Genomic DNA, 27,095 nt, shown 5'->3' on the forward strand with positions numbered 1-27,095 from the left:
GAAAAAAAATGTTATTTTGAGAGAAAATAAAATTTGACTTGATTATTCTTATTTTTTAAGATGATATTCTGCCAAGTTTGTTGCGAGCCCTTTCATCTCTTTTGTTTGGAATCCCATGAGCGACCACTAGATGACAACAAAGAGAATTGGTGCTGCCAGCGCTGCAAGTTTTGTCATGTATGTGGGAGAAAAAACAAGCACTCCAAGGCAAGTTGCAACTTGAGGGCCACAGTTGATTTTTTTTTTCTTACCTTTTCTTCTTCAATTGTAATACTGATCGGGTTATATCTTACAGTGATAGTTATTGAGACTGTCTACTACAAAAAGAAATATTGTGGCATGTATTGTTTTGTCATGGTTATACTGTATAACTGTAGAGGATCTAGGATTTAATTTACTGCACTGTTGTTCTTTAGACATTAGGCAGAAACTTTGTTAAAAGGCTTGCTCTAAGAAGCACACTGGTTATTTTGAGGATGATTAGATATTTGAGTATGTATCAGCAGTTGGAAGTTACAATTTTGTTTATTTTATGTTTTGAAGGGGGGGAAAAGTTTTTGAATTTTGAAGAAATTGCACCCTATAGTTGCTCTTTGTTATGGTATAAATTAGAAGTTTTAGGTACTGTATATTTTGAAAATTTAAAATTGAAATATTTGCTTCAGCACCACACATTTTTGAGGTTGCATTTATTCTTTAGCCATTTCAAATCTTCAGAATGCTCTGTTCAGTTTCATTGCACTGCCTATATAGTTCCTACTCTAATTCAAAATATTTAATTAAACAGCCTCTTTTGGAGTGTGAGCGATGCCAGAACTCCTACCATCCTGCTTGTCTGGGACCTAATTATCCAAAACCCAGCAAGCGGAAAAAATCTTGGGTAAGCTCTGAAGTGTAATTTCTTTTTTGTTTCTTCTAAAAGGATGAAGCATAACACTAATATTAATATTAAAAAGTTAAAGATTTTCTAACAAGAATATTTTTCTTTGCTAAAATTTTGTCTTTTCTTTAAACTATTTTAACAATTTCAAATGAATGTTTTTGTACAAAGTTCAAATATTAAGTCAGTGGTTGGAAGGGAGAGGAGAGTTGATATTTTTTTTGTGTATGCTTGACTAATGGTAAGACCCATGGCAACATGAGTTCAACAGCCTGTGTGTGTGTTTTGCTTTTGTTTTTTTTGTTTTTTTTTCTTCCTGTGTAAATGCTAATTTAAAGGTATTAGGAAACAACAATATGATAAGTGACACATTCCTATTATTGCTAATAATAAAATTTAAATTTGATTTAGAGCAAGTGCTTAATTTAATGTATTGATTTGTTATAAATTAAATGTTGTTTTAGTGTATTTAGTGTAGAAAGTTGTCTTACAAGTTACCACAAGTCTTGGCATAAAGCCACACTTGAAATTCTTTGTTATGACTGGAAATGTGTTATGCTTTATGTACTTTTGTGTCCTCATTAAAGTTGACTCTTTTTGGGTTATTTTTGGTTTCTGTTTTGCAGGTGTGCATGACATGTATACGCTGTAAAAGTTGTGGAGTTACTCCAGGAAAGAGCTGGGACTCTGAGTGGAATCAGGAAAAAAATCTGTGCCCTGACTGCTGCAAACTGTATGACCAAGGTAAAGTAGTCTTAACTCCCACCTGCTAATATTGTTTAGTGTTGTATAGAAATCTTGGCTGTATCCCTGGAAGGACCCTCACCAAATAATACTGAAATATTTTTTCTCTTCAGTAAAGCTGCATTTAGTAACATATTTTAAATAAAGCATCTCATTGAGTTGCTTTTGGGTGCAGCTGATAGTGCATCAGTCCTAACCCATGGAAGTAAGTTGATTTTTGAACTAATGGGGTGTTTAAAATACAGTAGCAATGAGAGATTGTTGTGCTTAGTTGTACTAAACAGTACTACACTAAATTTCTGATAACCTCTTATTGTTGCAAAAAAAAGCAGGTCTCGGTTTTCCAAAAGGATAAAGTAGGATAACAGGCAGCATTATTTTTAAAAAGTTTTTCGCCTACAGTGTATAATACATACATGACGTGCATTTAGCAAGTGCATCATTTCCTAAACCTGTGTAGTGTTTATTGGCAAGTTTGGAATATCTAGCAGTAATTTAGACTATAAGAATATGGGCAATTGCAAAATGTTTGGATTGTAAAATCTTGACACTGAGAATTGAAATGATCAGTTGATAGTGCCTGCCTTTTTGCAGTACATATGAAACCTACGAAATGATTAAACAAAAAGCTTAGTAAATAAACCTCTTTCAATGTTAAAACGATGACACACATGCTATGTTTGTCTGAGCACATACTGTATTTTAACCGAACAACAGCTGACAAAATGGAAGTAGTTCTGCATGTCTTCTGTGCACTTCTAGCAATAAAGATACTTTGCTTGCTTCATAAATTTTAAATCTCATTCCAGTGGAGGGATGTATAACATGCTTTGCAGTTGATGATGGTCCCCTTTTGCTAAAACTGTATAATAATAATAATAATAATAATTACAAGTTGAAATCAATGAGGCTGCTGTGTGCTTTGTTTAGATTTCCTTAGAAATGTTTTTTTGTATTTTACAGAAACACACAGGCTAAATTTGTATTACATTTTACTACTACATAAAGTACAGGAGATCTTTTACTACACTGTGTGCACAATTATTAGGCAAGTTGTATTTTTGGGATTAATTTTAATATGAAACAAATACAATGCCATCAGTCAATCCAAACTGTTAATGAACCTGAAACCTGAATGTTATGCAAAGGAAATGTGAGTGTGAACATTATCAGGGGAGTACACTTGTGTGCACTATTATTAGGCAACTATTAGTGTGCAGAATTATTATGTAACTAAATCAAAAACTTAAATTTTCCCAATCTCCCTTGTTTATTTTCATCTTTTAAAGTGAGAATAATAAACAAACAACACATAATTTCCAAATAAACATTTCTGGCATGAAAAAAAAAAATCAGTGACCAATTTTGTCACTCTTCTTTTCAATAACAGCAATAAGCCTTCCATTCATGGAATCTGTTAGTTTCTTGATCTGTTGCCAATCAACTTTTTGTGCAGCAGCAACCACAGCCTCCCAGACACTGTTCAGAGAGGTGTACTGTTTTCCTTTCCTGTAAATCTCCTGTTTAAGAAGGGCCCACAAGTTCTCAATAGGGTTTACGTCAGGGGAGGAAGGGTTTTTTTTTTTTTTAAACATTACATGTGAGTAAATAAACAAGTATGACAATGTGTTTCTTAGTGATGCAGAAACTATTAGCTGTTTAGTAATAAAGCCTATATAGATGTATGCTGTTTATTATTTTTTTTTAGGTAACTACTGTCCCATCTGTTTTAAATGCTATGAAGACAATGATTATGATAGTCAAATGATGCAGTGTTCTAAGTGCAATCACTGGGTCCATGCAAAATGTGAAGAGCTGTCTGGTAAGTAGATAAGTGTTGAATGTAATCTTCTCATTTTAAACAGAGTAATGTATTTGTTTATATTTGCAGAAACGTGTTTGATAAGGAGTAGATTATCTCTTAAGCTACTTTCTGGAAGATACTTAACCAGATCAGTATTTAGCTTAATATACAGTATTTGTGTAAGCATGTTAACTATTTGTCTCATGATTAAAGATATGTAAGTAATCCCGTTGCTTGACAGTTTTTGTTTTTTGTCTGAAGCAAGAGTGCTCACTTCCAGCAGCAACCAGAGAGCACATATGCCTTGATCAATGATAAATGAACACCAGGTATTAAACTGGTGGCATATTACACAATTTCTAGTCAGTGAGCTTGTCAAACTTAATGTCTGCAGTTGCTGGATCTCAATACCTTGCATATGTCAGATAACACAACTGGAAATCATTGCAAGTAACAGATTTGTTAACCTTGCAGATTTCTCAGCACAGTTTCCAAGGTTTTTGTGGGCTTGACAAATTCTGACATCCAGTTAACATTTTTGCTAATTACACTGGTACCTGCACGAATGCTTATCAGATATAAAGAGTTCAGCCACAAAATCGGCTCTTTCTTCTTCCTTTTCTATTTTGTTGTGGTGTTACAAACATGCAACATCAGGCAAACTAGGCTGTCTTATGTTTGTGTAGTTCAAAACATCTGCTATTCTTTTCATTGTATGATTTGTATTTCTGGTCTAGCAGTCAGTGGTTGTCCACACTCTCTCTTATAAGAACCCTACCTTCCTGTATGACCAAATCACACGTGGCAGGGCCAGATGCAGTCAAGCCTCACTGATTCATTGGGAATTTCAATGACTGCAAGTCCCAGTAGAGTGCTGTGACTACCCCCAGTGCTGTAAGATTATTTTAACTGAAGGCTACAACTTAAAATAGTTGGAAGAGTCGTTTAGTGTGATGATGCTGAAGAATGCATTAGCAACTAAGCCAGGCTAAATAAGGTGTGAAACAAAAAACAAGAAAAACAGTTAATGCAAATCGAGCTTACACGTTAAAGGCTTAAGATCTGGAAATACTAGCTCTCTGCTGCATCCATGATATACTTTCTTGTTGTTAAGTAGGAGGTGGGGAAAGCTGCCTTAAAGTGGTGTGTGCTAGTCTGTAAAACACACTCATAAGACTATGCCTTTTAACTTTCATGCTAAAGATCTGTTTTGAGTTTCTGTATGTAAAGCCTGAGAATATACTGCAGTTTTATTTTTTTCATGGACAAAATGGAGTATAACCCAAAGATACTTTACAATTGACCGGATTCATTTTTCTAACCTCCAGCTGCATTAGTCCAAAAAGATGTTAATGTATTTTATGTAAATTTGACCCCATTCACATTTGCATGTTTCACAAATAAAGTGTAGAAATCACTAAATGAGACGACAGTTTAGCAGGACTGGGGCATTCATGTGATTACTCCAACCTACAGCACAGGATCTATGAATACACATGGTGTCTCTCTACACATGGTGCACAGGCCAGTCCTTGAGTCCAAGTAAAATTGCGGTGTCTTGAGTAATAGGAAGCTAAGTGGAGATACTTCCATCCATCCATCCATTTTCCAACCCGCTGAATCCGAACACAGGGTCACGGGGGTCTGCTGGAGCCAATCCCAGCCAACACAGGGCACAAGGCAGGGAACCAATCCCGGGCAGGATGCCAACCCACCGCAGGACACACACAAACACACCCACACACCAAGCACACACTAGGGCCAATTTAGAATCACCAATCCACCTAACCTGCATGTCTTTAGACTGTGGGAGGAAACCGGAGCGCCCGGAGGAAACCCACGCAGACACGGGGAGAACATGCAAACTCCACGCAGGGAGGACCCGGGAAGCGAACCCGGGTCCCCAGATCTCCCAACTGCGAGGCAGCAGCGCTGCCCACTGCGCCACCGTGCCGCCCAAGTGGAGATACTTGAAACTGTTAATTCAATATTGAACATTTATATACAAAAACTATTCAGATGTACTGTAAAATCAGGTTTGCACACAACAGACAATACAATTGGAAGGAAGCAGACTCAAGGATACACAGAGGGGAAATTATTTTTCACAACTGGTACACTGGCCACTACCAAACACCTTCAGAAATAGTCTTAGGTCAAAAGGCTTACTAATGATGACAGTCATCCCAGTTCTTTCAGTTTCTGTTTCTGCTTACTTTTGCTGTTAGTTACCTCTTAAACAGGTTTGACATGTTGTCCAGCTCCGGCTTGGTGTCACAGAATGGGTCACCTTTTCCCTTTCCCACCACTGTAGAGGCAGATTTTGCTCCTCAACGTTGCTGCACCCCTAACACCGTTACTGCAACGTCTACTACATTGGATCCTACTCCCCTGCTCTTCACAGCAGTTGAGGTGAGGATGCAGCTGTAGAGCCTACGCCCTGGAAATGTAGCTGGTCTGGAAGGTGTGTGTCCCAGACTGCTGAAGGAGTGTGCAGATCAACTTGCTGAGCCTCTGCAGATATTTTTAATTCTGAGTATTCAAGGTGGGAAGGTCCCAGGTCTGTGCAAAATATCATGTCTTGTGCCGGTTCCCAAAGTTTGGCGACCGACTGACATTAATGACTGTAGACCGATGGCCCTCGCATTATACATCACGAAGACACTGGAGAGGTTGGTTCTATGTCACCTCAGACCACAAGCCCAGCATGCACTGGATCATCTTCAGTTTGCATACCAGGAACACTTTGGTGTTGAGGATGCAGTCCCCTACATGCTACACCAGACTCACTCCTTTTTGGATGAACCAGGTGGTTATATGAGGGTTATGTTTTTTGATTTTTCAAGTGCATTCGGCACCATCAACTCCTCCTTTCTTAATGATAAACTGGAGTGGATGAGCATGGATTCCACCTTCACCTTGTGGATTCATAATTACCTTACTGGACTACTGCAGTTTTGTCAAACTGGGGAACTGTGTCTCTAGAACGGTAGTGAGCAACGTTGGGTCCCACAAGGTTTTGTTCTGGCCCTTTTCCTGTTCACATTATACACAGCAGACTTTAAATATAAGTTGGACTTTTGCCACATTCAGAAGTACACTGATAATACAACTGTTGTGGCGTGTATAAGGAATGGGCAGGAAGGGGAATATAGGGGTCTGATTGGAGCTTTCAGTGGCTGGAGCAGTAAGAACTGCCTGGCTCGGAAAACAACATAAACCAAGGAGATGATTGTTGATGTCCGCAGATCTTAGCTCCCCCTTCAGCCTGTTACCATCCGAGGGGAGGAGTTTGATGTGGTGCAGACTTATCCCCCTTGATGACAAACTGGACCAGGTCTGTGAACACAGATGTCCTCTACAGGAAGGTGCAGAACATGCTGTTTTTTCTTGGAAGACTCGGATCATTCAGTGTATGTAGCAAAATGATGTCTGTGTTCTATCAGATGGTTGTTGCCAGTGTCCTTTTTTGCTGCTGTGCGTTGGGGAGGCAGTATGACAGATAAGAACACAAAGAGGCTGGACAAATTGGTGAAGAAGGATGGCTCTGTGCTTGGTAGGATTGTGGTGGAAAGGTGAATGGGGAGGAAAGTACATGCCATCCTTGATAATAGCAGTCTCCCTCTCCACAACATTTTGGTAGGACAGAGAAGTAAACATAGCAGTCGTCTTTTCTCACTGTGCTGTAGAACAGAATGCTTTAGGACATCATTTGTTTCTATTGCTGTATGGTTTTATGACTGTTGTCAACACAAGTGATTCATAACTTGGGTCTCATGTTTGATGCCATGCATAAAATTCACACTAAAACATGGCCAACAGACTAAAGTGGAAATGTGCTTACGCACAAAAAAAATTCAGATCCACAAAACTGTGCGTAAGCCAACTTCCACACACTTCCGCTCCATAAATCCTGGTCATCGTGAAATGTTATGTATGTGCACATGCCTGCCATCCCACCCTGATTCTTTCCAGAATTTTGCATATTTTAATATGCAAATCAATATAAATATCACCTTCTGTTCAGTGTTTGGTTAAAGACAATGGCAAAAGCTCATGAAAAAAGGAATTTCAGCCAATGCAAAATGGAGGCAAGGAAAAATGTACAATTTGTTGGCTTAAGCAGTGGTATAAACAACAAAAGGAAGTTGATTGAGTGATAATAGCGACAGAGACACTCAAAAGTTAAAGTTCAGAAAGTCGCACAGTGCCCGAAAAAAAAAAAACAGTGGTCAGACATCAAAGTTGCTTTGAAAAGGCGAGCCATAGCCCACTGTCCAAGTGACATACGGAAGCATATTAAGGTACAGGGGCATGTTAGTAAAGTTTTTATTTTATTTATTTATGTATTTAAGCTATAAACACATTTGGTTTAAAGGTTTTTGCCGGAGAAAGTATAAAATTTATGCTGTGAGACCTCCAACAATAACATGTAATCCAGATGATAACTATCTTTCTTTGATTTACAATTTGAGTACACAAAGCCGGATAGCACGTTAGTATCCTAGTAGTGAATCTTGTCACCTTTCCAGAATAAGTAACAGAAAATAATATATAGGTGTATGTGGAAAATATCATAGTTTAACATCCAACTACAGCCAAATTTTTCTTGTGACTTTGTTCCCAATTAACCAAGTACATTTAGTTTTAGTGACATATTATTGTCAATACAGTAAAGATACACATTATTCTCAGTGCTTCAGTAATACAGTTCATCCAAGTTCATAAAATTGAGCATCTATTTGTATAAATATTTTGAATGAAAATATTTGTGTTGGAGTTCAAAAGTAGCATATATATGGTTAGTCTACCTTGCTCCTTATTTTGAATAATAATAGGTAAAAAATATGCATGAATATCTCACTGCAAAAAAAATCTCTTGTTTTTTGTAGATGAACTGTATGAAATTTTGTCAAACCTCCCAGAGAGTGTTGTATATACATGTACCCCCTGCAGTGAAGGCCAGCCTATAAAGTGGAAGGAAATGCTGACATCTACGTTGAACCAGGGTATTAAAAATGTCTTACTGGGTCTTCTTACATCAAGACTATCCGTTCATATGTTACGTTGCAAAGAGGTGAGGATGCCAAGTACCTTTGGTCTGATACTGTGTTGTTAAGTGCGTACAGTGGATTCAGAATGTATTCACACCCCTTCACTTTTGGCAAAATTTATTGTCTTGTATACTTAATTTTAAATGGAAAAAAAGTCATTGCTGACCATCAGTCTACACTCTATAACCCATAATGAGAAAGTGAAGACATGTTTTCAGAAGGGTCTGCAAATTTATTTAAAATCAATAACTGAAATGTCTCATTCATGTCAGTATTCAGACCCTTAATTCAGTACTTTACTATAGGGTTTAAATATGGGCTTTGGCTGGGTTACTCAAAGACAGTCCGGAATTTGTCCCGAAGCCACTCCAGTAATGTCTTGGTTGTATTCCATCAGGGTCATTGTTATGCTGAAAGGTGAACCGTCTCTCCAGTCTGAGGTTCCATAAACTCTGGAGCAGGTTTTCTTTAAAGATGTCTCTGTAGTGGGCTGCGTTCCTCCTTCCCTCAATTTTGACCAGTCTTCCTGTCCTTATCCCACTGATAAGCATCTCCATAGCATGATGCTGCCACCACCATTCTTCACCATAGGGATGGTTTTGGGCAGGAGATGAGCAATGATAAGACTTCTGCCCAAAGAGTTCAACTTTTGTCTCATCAGACCAATGAATCTTTTCGTTATGGTTTCAAGGTCCTTTAAACTGTCACTTTCATCTAGCCACTCTACCATAAACACCTGTTTGATATACCACTGCTGAGATAGTCGTCTTTCCAACAGGTTCTCCCGTCTCAGCAGAGGACTTCTGAAGCTCTGTTAGAGTGACAGTTGGGTTCTCGGTATAGCTGGATGACGATTTCTAGGACGCTGGTGGTTCCAAACTTCTTCCATTTCACAATTATTGGGACACTATGCTCCTGGGAACACTCATAGCTTTAAAAATGGTTTTATACCTTTGCCCTGATCTGTACCTAACCATAATTTGACTGTGCAGGTGTACAGAGAGTTCCTTGCACATGCAGTGTGAATTATAACACCTTGTATACATAGGTGTGTGCCCTTTTAAACAGTATCCAGTCTATTGAGTTTAGCACAGGTGGACTCCAATCAAGTTCTAGACATGTCTCAAGAATAATTACAGCAAACAGGATACACTTGTCCACAAATTGGAGTAGCTTAGCAAAGGGTCTGATTACTTACACCACTTGATTTTTAATAAACATGTTAATCTATCTGAAACATGTTTTCACTTTGTCATTATAAGTTATTGAGTGTAGATGAATGGGCAAAAATGGGAAATTTCTTCTTTTAAAATTAAATCTACAACACAGCAAACTGCAGAAATTGAATGGGTCTGAATACTTTCTGAATCCACTGTGTCTAGTTGTATAGCTTTTTTGATATAATCACATTTATTATTTGGTGGTATTTTTATGTTGTGTTCTAAAAATAACACACACAGTTGCTGAGCACATAGCATTACACCAAGTCAGCTGTTTGTGTCGAGCTTACATTTTGTCACTCAGTCTAAGTGAAGTATTTCTCATGCACTTTTTAATGGTCTTTGTATAGTTCTGCTACTTTTAATGGATATTATGTCACACATCCTTCAACCTCTAGGAGGAGTCAAAGGGTTTTATTTTATACACAACAATTAACATGTTCTTGCTTAAGCCACACCTCTGGATCTTAGATAGCTTAATAACACATGTACATATCCTTCAAATTTTTCTTTTCAACTGCTCTGTTTTCTCTTTACATTTTATAGTGCTTTACTATGTATACTTAACTTGTTCATGGTAGCCCATCTGAAATAGATTGGCACATCACTCACTATATCCTCACATTAATCGTAAAGTCTTTTAAAGCCCCAAGAGGCATTTGGGTCTTTAGAAACTTTCCCTCGCTGTGGCTGTGATAAAAGTGGCTTGTCTTCGACAGTTAGAAAAAACAAACTCTGCATCATATAAGGTAGCTAGATTTAGCCCTAGTTGGCTTTAAGAAATGGCAAGATCTGGGAAGCCCCCACAGTCCCAGTTTTGTAATATGCAAATTAGGCAAGTTAAAATAGGTAAAAAAAAAAAAATTTCTGTGCTGAAATGCACAAAAATAAAAAAGAAAGGTGACTGATTAGTTTTTAAGTGTTTGCAGAAAAACAGTTAAAAAGGTAAGGATTTCATTTTTCTTTGTAGGCGGTAATTTGGTTTTCTTTGTATTCATCCAAATAAGAATGCACATATTTTGGTATGTAAAGTGGCAGCTGAACACAACATAATTTACAAAATATAAGCATGCCCAGAGGGAGTTTTAGTTGGTAAAATTAAGGGCCATCAGTCTAAAATGTTTATTTCTTTGCAGTGTTCACTGATGGCAGAATGTAATTCAGTTGTTGACTACAGCCCAGTCTGTGATCTCCAAGCTGTAGGCAGGAAGTTTGACAGGGGGGAGTATACTTCACTGGTAAGAACCAATTCTTTCTCTCTTTGTTTGTTGATTTTTAGTAGTTTAAAATTTGTTTTGAAAAAAAATTATCTACCTTTTTAATTATGTTAAATAATAGTGTAAATAGAAATACCAGCCTTAGGTGTGCTTTACAAATGTACCTGGGTTTTTGTTTTAGTTGATTTACAATTATTTTTTTTTTTTAAGAAATCTTTTCATGAGGACATTGTGCAGATCATCAGGAGGAGAATGGACGAGGAGGCAAAGCTCCCCATGGATCAGCGCCAGACTTCTGTAGCTAGATCATTCTATTTGAAGGTGATACTTGAACTATATCCAAGGGTCATGTTTTCTAAAGGATCACAAGCCATAACTTTATGCTTTTATCAGTGCAGATGTAATGCCTCTAGAAAAATATTTCATTTGCTCAGTGCTTTTTGATTCAGTGGTATATTAACTTAATTTTTAACATCTTAACATAACGTCAGCTTTATTTTTGCTTAAAAACAAATCAGATTTTAACAGGGTTTTTCTTTATATTGAATTGATTTAGGTTAAATCAGTCTTTGTTGGTTTGTTCACACTTAACTGCAGATTTCATAATCCAGGCTTAATTATATTGTATGAATGCTGTACAACTCTGTACTTATAGCACAAATAAAAATCTGTATCCTGAATTAACAGAGATATGGGATTAGATTTGCTGTTCACAAGTCATTTCCATAAAATGAAAAAGGTTATTTCCTCACTGCATAAAAGAAAATGTTAGAGACAAAATGTGTCTCAAATCTCATTTCAGTGTGAGAATTACCCTATTCTCCCTATTCAGGTAAAGTAAATTCTGACACAGGTCTTTATTAACTGTTTTTGTCATATATACAGTATATTAAATATATTTGGTTTCAGAAGAATTAATGAACAAAGCTACCTTTTTACAATTTATTTTCTTAATCCTGAATAATCACTATTTTTTTTGGAATCAACTTTTTTGTTATACATGAATGTAAAAATGGCACTTTTTGCGTATTTTGTTTAAGTCTTTACAATTTTATTCATGTATATACTTGAGGATCAATCAAATGTGTAGTTTCAAATGCTGTAGTGGTACTGTACATATTTTCATTTCAAGTGTGTGTTAAATGTGTTTTTGTTTGTGTTTTTTTATTTTTTTTATTAGCTCTTGGAGAGGTTTTTCAGTTGGTTTAATTCCCAAGATCCCAAAATTTGGGATCCATCTTCAAGAAAAGTACCCAAGTGAGTATTCTGAGACATTAGCCTGCTAATTGGAGACTATATAAAGATATTAGAAAATTCCTAGTATATCTAAGCAAGATACAAACTATAGACTTCTTGCTTGTCATAGTCACTATTATCTTTCTTTATTAAGCTGGGAAAATGAGGGCTGTTATTGTGGAGTTCTTGCATGTTTAAAAAATGAATCACATTAACATTTTAATGCAAATGGTAAATATATAATTTACACCTTTTGATAAATTTTGTTATCTTGAGTAGATTTAAAAAAAAAAAAGTGTTATTAACAAACGCCAGAAAACCAAGACTGTGTATTAGTGTGTGGTAGAGGAATATTGTCAGAAAAAAAACGTTTTTTTTTCAGTTGGCATCTTTTCACCGATCTTAATCAAAAAGTGCTTATACTTTTAAAAACAAACCTGTACTTAGTTTTTTTTTTTTTTTACTCTTTGTTAATATTAACTATCAGCTATTATAAAATTCTTAGAAACATGGATTTTACCTAATTTAGTACTGACAAAATTTGTTCATTAAATATATATGTTTAACTTGTGTTTTATGAATAACACAAGGGGGCTCCGCCCCCTGCTCGCTTCGCTCGCCTACCCCCGGCGTTGGGTATCCTGAAATACATTAGTCGAGCTCGTTCGTTTTGGAGCCGTGCCCGCTTTGCCCGCGGCATTTCAGACGCACGTTGTAGGCGCCTGCATTCATTGATTTTATCCAGGCGGGCTCGTGTTTGTATATCCGTCAGTCAAGCTCGTTCATTTTGAACCCGTGCCTGCTTTGCTTCCGCAGTTTCAGACACGCGTTTACTTCACTCCGCAGTAGTGCCACTCACAATATGGCGGTGACGCCTGTGCCTTCACTCCGCAGTAGTGCCACTCACAATATGGCGGTGAAGCCTGCGCCTTCCGTACTTTATGGACCCGTGGGGCCTTCGTAGCCTCTTCCATTTGAATCTGGGCTGCAGCGCAGAGTCCTCTTATTTGTGTGGCTGTGTCGGTAGTTGTTAGCCATGGGTGCGTTGTTGCTTCATTACTCATTCACGTCAGTTGAGCTCTTTCGTTTTTGGGCCGTGACTCCTTCGTGCGTGTGGATTCGACTTCGCGTGCGGTTTATGAGACACGCGCTGTACGCGCCTGCGCAGTACGTCTCATGGTCCCATCGCCGTGTACCTGCGTCCATGCCATCCGGTTTACCATTCTCGGTTAGTAATATGGATAAAAATAGCAAGTGTAATATTCAGTTGCCCTTCACTGTGTTTTACTTTTATATTTGATTATTGTTGTTTGAGTGATGACCCGATGCATTTTCATCCAGAAACACATCAATTAAATCAGAATAAGTAGCACTGACAATAATCCATATTACTAACCGAGAATGCTAAACCGGATGATGGACGCAGGGACATCCGGCCATGGGCCGTAGCTGCAAAAAGACGTACTGCGCAGGCGCAAAAAGAGTCCGCGAGAGTCGGCTGAGGAGCCGAGAAAGGCGGACAAAAGAGGGCGAGAGAGGCAGATGAGGGTCTGCGAGAGGCGCAGGCGCAAAAAGAGTCCGCGAGAGTCGGAGAAAGGCGGACAAAAGAGGGCGACAAAGGCGGATGAGGGGCCGCGAGAGGCGAACAAGACCACAGAAAAAAGGAGTGAGCACATACAAAAAGGAGTCACAGAGATGAGGCGCGACAAGCACCGAAAAAAGGAAAAGGCACATAAAAAAGTAGTCAAACGCGGGCAAAGCACGAGAAACATTCCACACGAAACTAAACACACCAAAAAAAAGAACAGACGAGCGCACAACAGCAAGGCACGACCACAACCCCCCCCCCCCCCACCCCCACCCCCCACCCTACAGGCACGGGACGGGACACACACCAAGAGGGGGATTCAACAAGCCCATGGAAGACAAAAAAAAAGAACACAAAACCACCCCACAGACCCTAACCCTACAAGCAAGGGACGGAACACACACAAAGAGGGGGATTCAAACAAGACACAGGAACACAAAAAGAAAGAAGACACTCGCGCAACAACAATCCCCCCCACACATCCATAACAAGTGACACCCAAAGCCACATATTCTAAAGTGAACGTCGACACCTTCACACTAGGCAGCATAGGTGTCAGCATAGGTGGATGTCCTTTCAATAAAGCACTATTAACCGTTCAACTGCAGAAAAGGATACATATTAACAGTGAGTGCGATCCTCCTTATTACTTATCCATATTTCGCATGCTGAGAAAGAAACAAATCATGAATACACGGTCACGGGTACAAAACGATTCGGAAAGGATAACGGGAACAAACACACGAACACGAAAGAAACAAGAAAATAGACGGCGGCGCATAAAACGCGCTTCTGAAACACCGGGAGAAAAAATGTCTCGGATCAAAAAACGCAAAGCACAAGTGACACCGTTACAGAGACGTGCCCAAATGGACAGACACAATGAACGTAGACGCATTCAGTGCGCGTGTCAAAGTGCTGCATCGAAAGAAGCACGATTTCAAACCGAAAGAGCTCGCGTATCAGACATACAAAAAAGGGAGCGAAGAGACAGAATAAATGAACGGAGACGTGTACAACGCGCAAATGAACTGACAGAAAAAAAAAAAGCAAGACGCGAAAAGCACAAAGCTCAAATGACTGACATACAAAAACGGACAAGGCTCGATACAAACAATGCACAGCGTAGACTGAAACGGACTTTGCGCAAAGCGGAGGCGAATAAAAAAAAAAGAAAAAAATAGCACGTCACAAATAATGGACATGCAACAAAAAGGCAATCAAACGCAAAAAGCAAAACATGCCCGTCGCGGACATCAACGCCACACACCTGTTAAACGCTTACGCCAAATGGCTGAAAACGCCTTCAATAAGGAATCCACTATTGAGGAAAATTCATTGGGATTGATGAATGTCATTTGCAATCATTGTCATTCACTTAACTTCACAGAAGAAACAACTGGCAATACAAATAATGAATTTACACGTTTTTGTCAAAAAGGTCAGATTAGACTGCCTCCTTTACATTCATATCCTGAATATCTAAAGAAGCTTCTAACTAACGATGTGCCTAAAAGTAAAAACTTTATGAACTGCATTAGATCCTACAATAGTTCATTTGCTTTTGCATCTTCCGGAGTACATATCAGGCCACCAAAAGGCAATGGCCCATACTGCTTTCGCATATGTGGACAAATATTGCATCGCATTGGAACAGTGCACCCTGAAACAAATCAACAACGCAAATATGCACAAATCTACATCCTAGATCCAGATGAGGCAATCTATCAACGCATGAACCTTCCTGGACATGGACAACTTTATGTTGCCTTCTCACGTGTTCGACGTTCATCTGACGTTAGAGTTAAAATTATAAATGATCCATGCCAAGGAAGACTCATTCAAGGACAAGACACCATCTTTACTACTAATGTTGTATACAAAGAAATATTCCAATAAAACATTAATATATGCCAAACACTCTATTTGTTATTTCTATGCGCATCATCCAAAGCTGCACACTATTCTATATCTAATTCATACATCTCACTCTTTGTCATGTCCCAACGCCAGGGGTTGGTGAGCGAAGCGAGCAGGGGGCGGAGCCCCCTAGTTATTAAATAAAACAAATCAAGCAGAGTAGAAGAGCCTTTTATGCATTTGCTAAATTTGATTTGCTCTTTGTTGACATCTAATCTTACCAAAAAAAAATTTCAGTGGATCAAAAAATAACATTTTTTGCCATTTCTGAAAGCATCACTCCTGTTTTCCACATAGCATTTGAGAATAAATCATTTAAAGAAAAATAAGCTAATAAGGTAACTCGGAAAAAGAAGTACTGGCTAATCTGAAGATCTTTTCTGGGCCATTGTTTCTCAGTGGTCATCTGTTGGATTCCACTGGTAAATTCTGTAATTGTTCTCTCTTGTTCCAAGTGGAATCCTTCCAAATGCCGTTTTGCCTCCATCTGCTGAACATGTATATGCCCAGTGGAGAGAGCGTGAAGATTATGGATTGAGTAGAACTTTCTCAGGAAGTCACGATGACCTAGAGAGAAAGTCTTTGTATGGTGAAAAGGTCTTAGATACTAGGAACTCTAAATCAAAGGAGATGTCATTGCAGGCAAGATTGGAAGGTATGTGGTTAACCAATACTCACCCACCCAAAGTAATGTGCTGTGACACACTTGCATATTTTTAGGTAATGTTCAGAAGGATGGTAACCTCAATATCTTTTTTTAGATGGACCAGACCTTTCTTACAGCATTGATCATGATGCAGTTGAAAATAGAGATAATCAGCGACAATGTGCACTTTGCTTAAAATTTGGAGACGACAAACCCAATGTAAGGGTTTTTTTTTTCTTCTGGTGGGTCAATACAGGGTTTAAAAGGATAGGATTACATTATAGTTAGTGTAAACCATCCACTGTTTGAATTCTGGAAATTGTATGTATTAGTGTCTGACTTTCTGTGTTGTATACATGTGAATAAAGTATTCCTTCATGTCGGTAGGTTGCATGATTAATTTAAAGATTTTCTGTATTACTTTTAGATATCAGTTTATCAGATTATCTGTCAATGACAAATATTGTGGTTGAGTTGCTAGATGAAGGAGAAAAGACATTATAGTTAGGCATAGTTCTTTACTTCAGATTTGCATTACTCACTCTATTTTCATTTCTACAGAATTGTACGAGAGTAAATGTAAAAGTAAGGGCAATTTGAAAATGATGTGGTAACTTCAACGGATAGAAGTTGACACAGCATGTTTGCAATGGCTTATAGGTAGTTTGAACTTGCACAGACTTCTGCCATTAGTCTAGTTGAAGCCAAGGTCAAATGAACATGGACGCTGTGCTGCAGGATTTGCACGAGACAGTGAAGCCTGCTGAAATTCACCTAAGGATGTTAACTCAGTATGACAGTGAAAACGTTCAGAAACTATCCATTGAGTTATGCTGAGTATAAAGTTTTAAAGTGGGAAGAACAAATGTAACTGACAAAGCTCAAATGGTTAACCATCAACATTGTGCACACAAGCCTACATTGACATGGCAAATGCCTTCATCATAGAAAACTGATGGATCACATTTTCTGCTGTTACGGTACATTTGGATATCGGCTTTAGATCTATACATGTCATAGTGCATGATTACTTTTAATACCACGAAGTTGGCGCAAGATGGATACTCAAAACAGGTTACTTACCTGAACATGCCAACATTTAGTGAATTTCAGCAGGTTTCATTCCCTCTGCCCAAAGCAGTTTCATTACAGCTCCGTTGTTCAACAGTGGTGCACAGCACAATCCTGCAGTGGATCGTCCCATTTTCATTTGACTTTGGCTTCAAGTAGACTAATGGCAGCGCGCTGTGTTGTGCATGTTTGAATTACCCATAAACCATCACAAACATTGTACTGTGTCAGCTTCTACCTGTTGCGGTTACTACATAATTTTTATTTTGCCTTTACTTTTTGATTTACACTAATATCTTAACTATCTACAGCTTAAATGGTATGTGTGTATTTCCATATATTTTTGCATTTATCACTGCCAGAATTTTTTTAAATTGGCTAAGTGTGGCATTTTTAATTCTCTTGAATTGCATTTTGTTGGTAAAAATAATTGTTTTGTTTGGGTAAGATTTTAGAATGTTAGTTGTACTATATTGAATTGTATTCTGTGTCTTTCTGTTAGGATGCAGGCAGACTACTTTATCTTGGCCAGAATGAGTGGGCACATGTGAACTGTGCATTCTGGTCTGCAGAAGTATTTGAAGAGGAAAATGGTTCCCTGATGAATGTACATATGGCTGTAGCCAGAGGCCGCTTAATGGTTAGTGGCATATATTTCACAAAAAATGTGTATTCAAGAAAATTGTCTGTCTCAATTTGGGGTTACAGTCGTTTGACATGGTCTTTAAGTAGTTATTTACAACAACTTAGTCATTAGCCCACTAATGAATACATGATGCCCAGTTTCAAGAATAATATTATAGTAATAACAGGTTAAACAGATGGTAACCTTTGTCAAATGTATTTAAACAACTTTGTAATAGATTTTCTGTATATATTAATGGTGCTCACAAGATTTAAATTATATTAAAATGATCTTGAAACCACATATACTACAACAGCAAAAAAAGGTACTTGTTCAGTATTTTTCAAGCCAAAGTTATTTCTTCACAGTCAAGGTACTTACTAATTTTCCTCATAAAATTGTATTCAAAAGTGAAACATTTTTTATAAGTGTTAAAAAAAATATCTAGCCTCTGTAAGAAATTGCTTGTATTTAAAAGATAAAGTATTATTTACTTATTGACATTGGTGTAGCTCCCTTCACACCCTTCACTTTTTTCTAATTCTAACTGCACACTTGTGTATTCCCTTGCACTCAGTATTTATATAAGTTTGTTTAAAACCTAATTTATACTAAATGGATATGTTGTATAGTTAAGTTTAAAATAGTAAGTTTTATTTGCTTTGCATTTTGTCTTGTCTAGAATTGTCTGCTTCATTTAATGGCCAAAATGTGTACTGTTATTTGAAGTTAAAAGTGTTTTAAACTTATGTAAACAAAAGAGAAAACTAATACCACACTTTTATCCACATCTGTGTTTTTTGTTCACCTGTCAGCGATGTGAAAGATGTTACCAACCAGGTGCCACAGTGGGATGCTGTCTTTCATCCTGTCAAAGTAATTATCACTTCATGTGTGCACGTTCACAAAACTGTGTTTTCCAAGAAGATAAGAAGGTGTATTGCCAGAGGCATCGTGAGCTGATAAGTGGAAAGGTATGTTTAGTCAACCTAGAGTCTGTTAAATAAATGTTTACAATTTTTTTTTCTCAATACTGACTTGGTTCCTTAAATTATTTGCTTTTTCACTTAATGAGATGTATAATAGAAAAAAAACTATATAATCATTTATTATAATAGGTTTTTCAGCACCATAGTTATTACTACCTTTAACCTTTATAGTAAATTTTTTAAATTACTAATTGTGTTCATATTTTGGAAATTTTTATTTCCTCAAGTTAATGTTGCTTGATCTATTTTTGTATTTGATATTTAAATGATGATAAACATTTGTTCACAAAAAATAAAGTTTGTGTAAGTTCATGTTCATTTTTATGGGCTTTTTAATATGGTTTTAATATGGTTGCTTTATGATAGTACATCTATGGAAGCGTTGTACAACATGTTTTTAAAAATTGCAAATACGTTTATAGTGTGAGAAAATTACAAATTAACTAATTTGTCTAATTTTTTATTAGAATGTTTTGCAACTGTTTAACTCTTACTTTTTTGCATAATTATGTGAGATGTGCAAACTTTAAATAATCCTCCTTTAATAAGCATTAACACTGTAAAATAAATTTACCTGATGACATGTAGTTTTTCATCAAACTCTTCATTCTTAAATAAAATGTTGTTTAAGTATGATATATACTTTCACAGTATTGGGTTTAAATTTTCAGTCCTAACAGTGTTACATAAAATTAATAGTTAAAACTCTGTGCTCTTTAGACAGTATCTGGTATGAGTTTTGAGGTCCTACGGAGAATTTGCATCGATTTTGATGGCATCAGCTTGAAAAGAAAGTTCCTGACGGGGTTGGAACCGGAGGCAATCAATTTAAAAATTGGTAAGAAATTATCTAGCCAACAACTATACAGTAATCCCTCCTCCATCGCGGGGGTTGCGTTCCAGAGCCACCCGCGAAATAAGAAAATCCACGAAGTAGAAACCATATGTTTAAATGGTTATTTTTATATTGTCATGCTTGGGTCACAGATTTGCGCAGAAACACAGGAGGTTGTAGAGAGACAGGAACGTTATTCAAACACTGCAACAAACATTTGTCTCTTTTTCAAAAGTTTAAACTGTGCTCCATGACAAGACAGAGATGACAGTTCAGTCTCACAATTAAAAGAATGCAAACATATCTTCCTCTTCAAAGGAGCAAACAAACCAATAGGGCTGTTTGGCTTGTAAGTATGCGAAGCACCGCGGCACAAAGCTGTTGAAGGCGGCAGCTCACACCCCCTCCGTCAGGAGCAGAGAGAGAGAGAGAGAGATAAAAAAATCAATATGTGCCCTTTGAGCTTTTAAGTATGCGAAGCACCGTGCAGCATACTTAAAAGCTGCACACAGAAGGTAGCAACGTGAAGATAATCTTTCAGCATTTTTAGACGAGCGTCCGTATCGTCTAGGTGTACGAACAGCCCCCCTGCTCACACCCCCTACGTCAGGATCACAGATAGTCAGCGCAAGAGAGAGAGAAAGAAAAGTAAGCTGGGTAGCTTCTCAGCCATCTGCCAATAGCGTCCCTTGTATGAAATCAACTGGGCAAACCAACTGAGGAAGCATGTACCAGAAATTAAAAGACCCATTGTCCTCAAAAACCCGCGAAGCAGCGAAAAATCCGCGATATTTATGTAAATATGCTTACATATAAAATCCGCGATGGAGTGAAGCCGCGAAAGGCGAAGCGAAATATAGCGAGGGATTACTGTAATTTATACAAACCATTTAAGCAATTATTGATTCAAAGGGAAAAAAATAACCTAAGCAAGCATTTCAGTCAATTACTAGTTTGTTAGTAATACATTAGTTTGCATCCTGTATAATATAATATGACTGTATAGCAGGAACATAGCAAGAATTAATTTTTGGGTGGGCCTGCACAAAAGTGGGTGGTCTGGCCTGTAAATGCCACCATTGAAGCACATATTGTCCAGTTTACAATCCCATCCTGGTGAAGTGTAATCAAAGTATAATCAAATGGCACAATTTGCTTAGCTTTAGGGTCTGGCCTTTTTTGTGGCAAAGGATGGGGTTTGCATAGAGTGTGAGAATATAATATCATATGATCATCATAGAATACCCTATAAATTTAAATGGTGTGTACTACATTTATTCACTGGGATTTTCTGTTCTGAAGAACATTATGATGTCAATTTCACGTGAATAAGTGAATGCCAGGATTATTCAAGATATTATTTAAATTGTTTGAAGCTGCCTTTACAACAACACACTTTTCAAATCTGTTTTATCAGAAAATCACTTGGTCATTAGCTGATTAGTAGCACTGACTACAGAAACAAATGTGCAAGCTATTGATGCTTTAATTCTCTAAAACCAGTCTCTTTTTTCACATACAGTGGGGCAAAAAAGTATTTAGTCAGCCACCAATTGTGCAAGTTCTCCCACTTAAAAAGATGAGAGAGGCCTGTAATTTTCATCATAGGTATACCTCAACTATGAGAGACTTAATGAGAAAAAAAAAATCCAGAAAATCACATTGTCTGATTTTTGAAGAATTTATTTGCAAATTATGGTGGGGAAAAAAAGTATTTGGTCAATAACAAAAGTTCATCTCAATACTTTGTTATATACCCTTTGTTGGCAATGACAGAGGTCAAACATTTTCTGTAAGTCTTCACAAGGTTTTCACATACTGTTGCTGGTATTTTGGCCCATTCCTCCATGCAGATCTCCTCTAGAGCAGTGATGTTTTGGGGCTGTTGCTGGGCAACACTGACTTTCAACTCCCTCCAAAGATTTTCTATGGGGTTGAGATCTGGAGACTGGCTAGGCCACTCCAGGACCTTGAAATGCTTCTTACGAAGCCACTCCTTCGTTACCCGGGCGGTGTGTTTGGGATCATTGTCATGCTGAAAGACCCAGCCACATTTCATCTTCAATGCCCTTGCTGATGGAAGGAGGTTTTCACTCAAAATCTGACGATACATGGCCCCATTCATTCTTTCCTTTACACGGATCAGTCGTCCTGGTCCCTTTGCAGAAAAACAGCCCCAAAGCATGATGCTTCCACCCCCATGCTTTACAGTAGGTATGGTGTTCTTTGGATGCAACTCAGCATTCTTTCTCCTCCAAACACGACGAGTAGAGTTTTTACGAAAAAGTTCTATTTTGGTTTTATTCCGCTTCTGGATCATCCAAATGCTCTGTCGCAAACTTCAGACGGGCCTGCACATGTACTGGCTTAAGCAGGGGGACACGTCTGGCACTGCAGGATTTGAGTCCCTGGCGGCGTAGTGTGTTACTGATGGTAGCCTTTGTTACTTTGGTGCCAGCTCTCTGCAGGTCATTCACTAGGTCCCCCGTGTGGTTCTAGGATTTTTGCTCACCGTTCTTGTGATCATTTTGAACCCACGAGGTGAGATCTTGCATGGAGCCCCAGATCGAGGGAGATTATCAGTGGTCTTATATGTCTTCCATTTTCTAATAATTGCTCCCACAGTTGATTTCTTCACACCAAGCTGCTTACCTATTGCAGATTCAGTCTTCCCAGCCTGGTGCAGGTCTACAATTTTGTTTCTGGTGTCCTTTGACAGCTCTTTGGTCTTGGCCATAGTGGAGTTTGGAGTGTGACTGTTTGAGGTTGTGGACAGGTGTCTTTTATATTGATAACGAGTTCAAACAGGTGCCATTAATACAGGTAACGAGTGGAGGACAGAGGAGCCTCTTACAGAAGAAGTTACAGGTCTGTGAGAGCCAGAAATCTTGCTTGTTTGGTGACCAAATACTTATTTTCCACCATAATTTGCAAATAAATTCTTTAAAAATCAATGTGATTTTCTGTTTTTTTTTTTCTCATTTTGTCTCTCATAGTTGAGGTATACCTATGATGAAAATTACAGGCGCCTCTCATCCTTTTAAGTGGGAGAACTTGCGCAATTGGTGGCTGACTAAATACTTTTTTGCCCCATTGTATGTCCCATGTTTAAGTCCACCTTTACACTTGTAAACTAAATATTAATCCATTATTTGCAAATTCATGTAAAACAGCCTTTAATCTGGTTGTTTTCAATGTGCCCCACATAAATGATCAAACTTTGTTATTGCTTATGTCTGCATAATAATGACATAGAATTAATCATTGAACTGGTGTGACTGTAACTGCAGTAACTACTCATAACTATAGACTGCATGCCATTCATTCCCATGGTATTTACTATAAGTTTATTCTATTTGCTTTCACTATGTTTCTATTACATTTTAGTTGTTATATGAATACTACTTTGGACCTGAAGTTGAATAAATAAAACATGTGTGCTGGTAATTTATCATGCGTATTGTAGGTAAATGCAGCATGCCTAATAGTGTGAAATTCCTTTCTGTTCTAGAATAATGTAGCTGTACTGCTACTGTTGTAATCAGATTCTTTATATGATCAATTGACAAAAAAATATCACTAGTATGCTCAGCTTTGCCCAGCTCTTAGTCTTTTGGTGGCTGCCAAAAAATCCTTCTGTTTAATGTATAAACAGAATATAATATATATGTATAAGTAAATTTAAGTCTTCAGTTACAAATCTACAGTATTTCAGCAAAAAAAAAAAAAATCATAATTGATGATGTTTTGGTCACAATTGTCTTTTGAAGTCATGTCAAATAATATCATATTTTACAAGACCATGCTGTTGTGCCAAAAATAGATGCCTTAAAGGTCCCTGAGGCACCCATTTGTGTACAGTAATCTGCAGAAATATAATGCATGGATTTTGAATTGTGTGAATTAAAGGAAAAATTGCTGAGTAACGCAGACTGCTGGTTGTGTGCATCACACAAGATCATCCCAAATTGATGCACGCTGTTCCTCAAGCTGATATCTTTCTAAGACTTTGTAGTTTTAAATCATTGAGCCTTAATTTGGGTGGTCTCTGACATCTGTGCTTCAAAATGTGTTAAAAGAAAAGTTGTTGCATATCATGGGGTCTGCGGTGGGTTGGCACCCTGCCTGGGATTGGTTCCTGCCTTGTGCCCTGTGTTGGCTGGGATTGGCTCCAGCAGACCCCCGTGACCCTGTGTCAGATTCAGCGGGTTGGAAAATGGATGGATATCATGGGGTGTGCTTCAAGTATCCAAAATGGAACCTCATTCCACGTGTTATTTCTGCTTTCAGTGAATTCAGGACTGTTTCAATATAGTTCTTCCTATAACACTAATGAGTCAATTGGAGTTTTTATATTTATTGTATTTCACCAGCTACCCAAATGTTTACCTTAGCTATGCATTTTTGCAGAGCCTGAAATTTGATTAAGTACAGCACATAAAAATAGTATAACCTGTAAAGCATTGTTGTATTTTATTTTTTATTTGTAGGTTCTTTACAAGTTGAAAAATTGGGTGTATTGACAGAGCTCTCAATGTTTCAAGGAAAGCTGCTTCCTGTTGGATATGAGTATGTAATTCTTTTTAATATCTAGCAGTTAAAGATCTGAGGATTTAAATCAACAAAGGCCTCATCTATGTGTGAATTGTTTTTCCTTAATATTGGTTAACTTGACTAATTCAAATTACAAGAGAAATATGCTGTTATCTAATATATAATTCGTAATATAGTGACATGATTTTTTTTTCTACAAAGATTCAGACTAGCTATATATTAATTTTGCAATGACAAGAACAAAACTTGAATGTTATAGAACTGTATCTGTGTGTGCAACTATGGTCACTGAGCATTAGAATGTTATTTATTTATTTTAAGCAGAAGACTTGTGGCCTGAAACCAGAAAAAAAACCTCTCTGTGGTTGCATTTGTTTTACCAACCAACGAAACTATACCGCCTGGCACAACACTTTGGCTTATGTGCATGAATAAAGACTAAAACTTTCCTGTATTTTCAGCTTTGTCCAAATATATCAAATTTGGTCTCTGTTTAAAAATGCCCCATTTTTGACATTGAAGATAACATGCCATGTGTATTTCAGACCTACAAAAAAATCCATTCTTGAGGTATTTTCTAAACTGTAATTGGTCTAACTAACTTCACAGCAAAAGAAATATTTTATGCACATTATTTCCGAACTAGTTTTACAGTTGGAATTCTTTGTGCAAAAGCATCTTATTCATTGGTTTCTGTTCATTCAGAAAGGCAGGCTTGATTGTATGTAAAGTATTTACTTTAAAATGCTGTATACATGTTTTTAATAAAATTATTTTATATATAGTTTGCTTAATTTCAGTGTTTCATTTTTTTTCTAGTGGTTCTTCTTTTAATTGGATTCTCCCTCTAATCATTCTTCTTTTTTGGTTAATACAGACATGTTGATAAACCTTAAAACTACTCCTCACTTATTGATTTAAGAGGTGCTGTCTTACTACAGGAAGTAACTACAAAACGTTCAATACTGCTGCTGATTAGACTTTCTTAAAAACTTGGAAATTTGAGTATAAATCACATCAACGGAAGAGCATGTTTACAGTGCTGAGTGTTTAGAACAAGTTAGGTAGCAAATATAAGTAATACAATTCAGCAGAACATTAACATATAAAGTGCAGAGTTTGATTAAACTACTTCATAAAGCAGTCTGTTTATTTCTGCTTTATCTCTTAGGTGTTCTCGCTGGTACTGGAGTACACTTGACCCCAAGAAGCGCTGTAAGTACACATGTCGAATAATGGAGGTGCGACCGCCAACAATGGAGAAAACTGAGGTGGAAACACCAGACCAAGGAGATAATCTTACTATTGCCCACAGCCCTCATCCAGATATAGGTACATTTTTTGCTATATTTGCATTTAGTTTCATCTGAGGCTGTGCAAAGTTCAAAGACTGCAAGTCTAATCCCAAGAAACTAGTTATTGTCAATGTCATTTTATATGGTTTAGCAGGATGCAAGCACAATTTTAGTGTCTAAGCTGTAGCTAAATTAATTATTCTTGTGAGAAGTTGGAAAAAAAGAAACTTAAATAATGCTGCTCTAGCATGTTTAAGCCCTGTTTTAAATTGATACTCTTAAGTGAAGCTTCTGATTTCCTACAGATGTGCAAATGTTGAATCTTATCTCTTATCTCTACATTTGTTGTATGAAACAATGTACTTAAAAAAAATTTTAATCTTGTAGTGAAGCACCATCCCAGTGCCTTTTACAGTTACATAGTACATAGTTGTTTAAACATGTTTTTTTTAATTGTCATGTAGATCGCAGGCACATTTTGAGCAGATAATGGCAAAATCTTAAAAATGGTAAGATAGGATAAGTATGGAGTCAATTGAGGAGTAGTAGAGAGGGTTTTAAAGCATATTATGTTCAAGACAGGATTAGTTCATCATGAAATTTGCAGTTGGTAAGAAATTAAAGGGGACTCCACAGTGACTAAAAAACTATTAGATTAATGAAGCAAATAACTCTAGTGCTAAATGTATGGAAAGTATCAAAGCATCAGTTAAAGGAGCATTAGGAAAGATAAAAGGCAGTTAGAGAAAAATATTGCAAAAAAGTCTAAAAATGTTATGAAAGAGATTAATTATTTTGGTAGTAAAACAACTACTTCAACATTTATTTATATATATATTATACATTATATATAATAAATATATATTATATATTTATTTATATTTATTTATATCCATACAAAAATGTAACTGACAAAAGAAAGTTACTGGAAGTGGAAAAAAAAATTAAGATTAGGCAATATATATTGAAGAATAAATAAAATAAGGTAAGGTCACATGGCCAGGAGGACTGAAAAAATAAGCAAAATTTACAAGGGTCCCAAGGCCAAAAGTCCACCCAGTCTAGACTGGGCATTCTACCTAACATACATGTTCCTAAATCAAACCTCTTAGTTTTCATGCTTCACATAAAAAGATTTGATGAAGTTGGTCTTCTGAACAACTGAGACATCCGTCTTCATTCCGACATCTCAGGAGGCTGCATGGTGCTTGGATCAGGTGGTGGTGGCGGCACAGATCACTACCCACAGGAGAACTGGAAAGAAACAGCAGAAAATAGTGCGGATTAGCTCAAATAGAAGATCCTTGAAGAATGTAACCATTCTAGGCCCATATAGTCTACAAAGAAAAAGCCTAAATTAATGTTTTTAGCAGTTTCTTAAAATGTTCCACAGTATTGGCCAAATGAATTTCTATAG

General features: G+C 37.2%; 1 protein-coding gene across 1 annotated transcript in view; it reads left to right on the forward strand.

Moving 5' to 3' along the window:
- Positions 1 to 27,095, forward strand: part of kmt2bb (lysine (K)-specific methyltransferase 2Bb) — a 105,342-nt gene that overhangs the window by 48,515 nt on the left and 29,732 nt on the right. The window contains exons 12-26 of the mRNA XM_028823033.2: positions 61 to 207; positions 788 to 880; positions 1,507 to 1,624; positions 3,333 to 3,446; positions 8,321 to 8,505; positions 10,839 to 10,940; positions 11,130 to 11,240; positions 12,100 to 12,176; positions 16,119 to 16,318; positions 16,425 to 16,528; positions 17,883 to 18,020; positions 18,821 to 18,979; positions 19,715 to 19,832; positions 24,320 to 24,398; positions 25,555 to 25,715. Coding sequence (XP_028678866.1) covers positions 61 to 207; positions 788 to 880; positions 1,507 to 1,624; positions 3,333 to 3,446; positions 8,321 to 8,505; positions 10,839 to 10,940; positions 11,130 to 11,240; positions 12,100 to 12,176; positions 16,119 to 16,318; positions 16,425 to 16,528; positions 17,883 to 18,020; positions 18,821 to 18,979; positions 19,715 to 19,832; positions 24,320 to 24,398; positions 25,555 to 25,715 — 1,906 coding nt within the window. The remainder of the gene's footprint in view (positions 1 to 60; positions 208 to 787; positions 881 to 1,506; positions 1,625 to 3,332; positions 3,447 to 8,320; positions 8,506 to 10,838; positions 10,941 to 11,129; positions 11,241 to 12,099; positions 12,177 to 16,118; positions 16,319 to 16,424; positions 16,529 to 17,882; positions 18,021 to 18,820; positions 18,980 to 19,714; positions 19,833 to 24,319; positions 24,399 to 25,554; positions 25,716 to 27,095) is intronic.

This window comes from Erpetoichthys calabaricus, chromosome 17 (genome assembly GCF_900747795.2).
Source record: "Erpetoichthys calabaricus chromosome 17, fErpCal1.3, whole genome shotgun sequence".
NCBI classification, from domain to species: domain Eukaryota; kingdom Metazoa; phylum Chordata; class Cladistia; order Polypteriformes; family Polypteridae; genus Erpetoichthys; species Erpetoichthys calabaricus.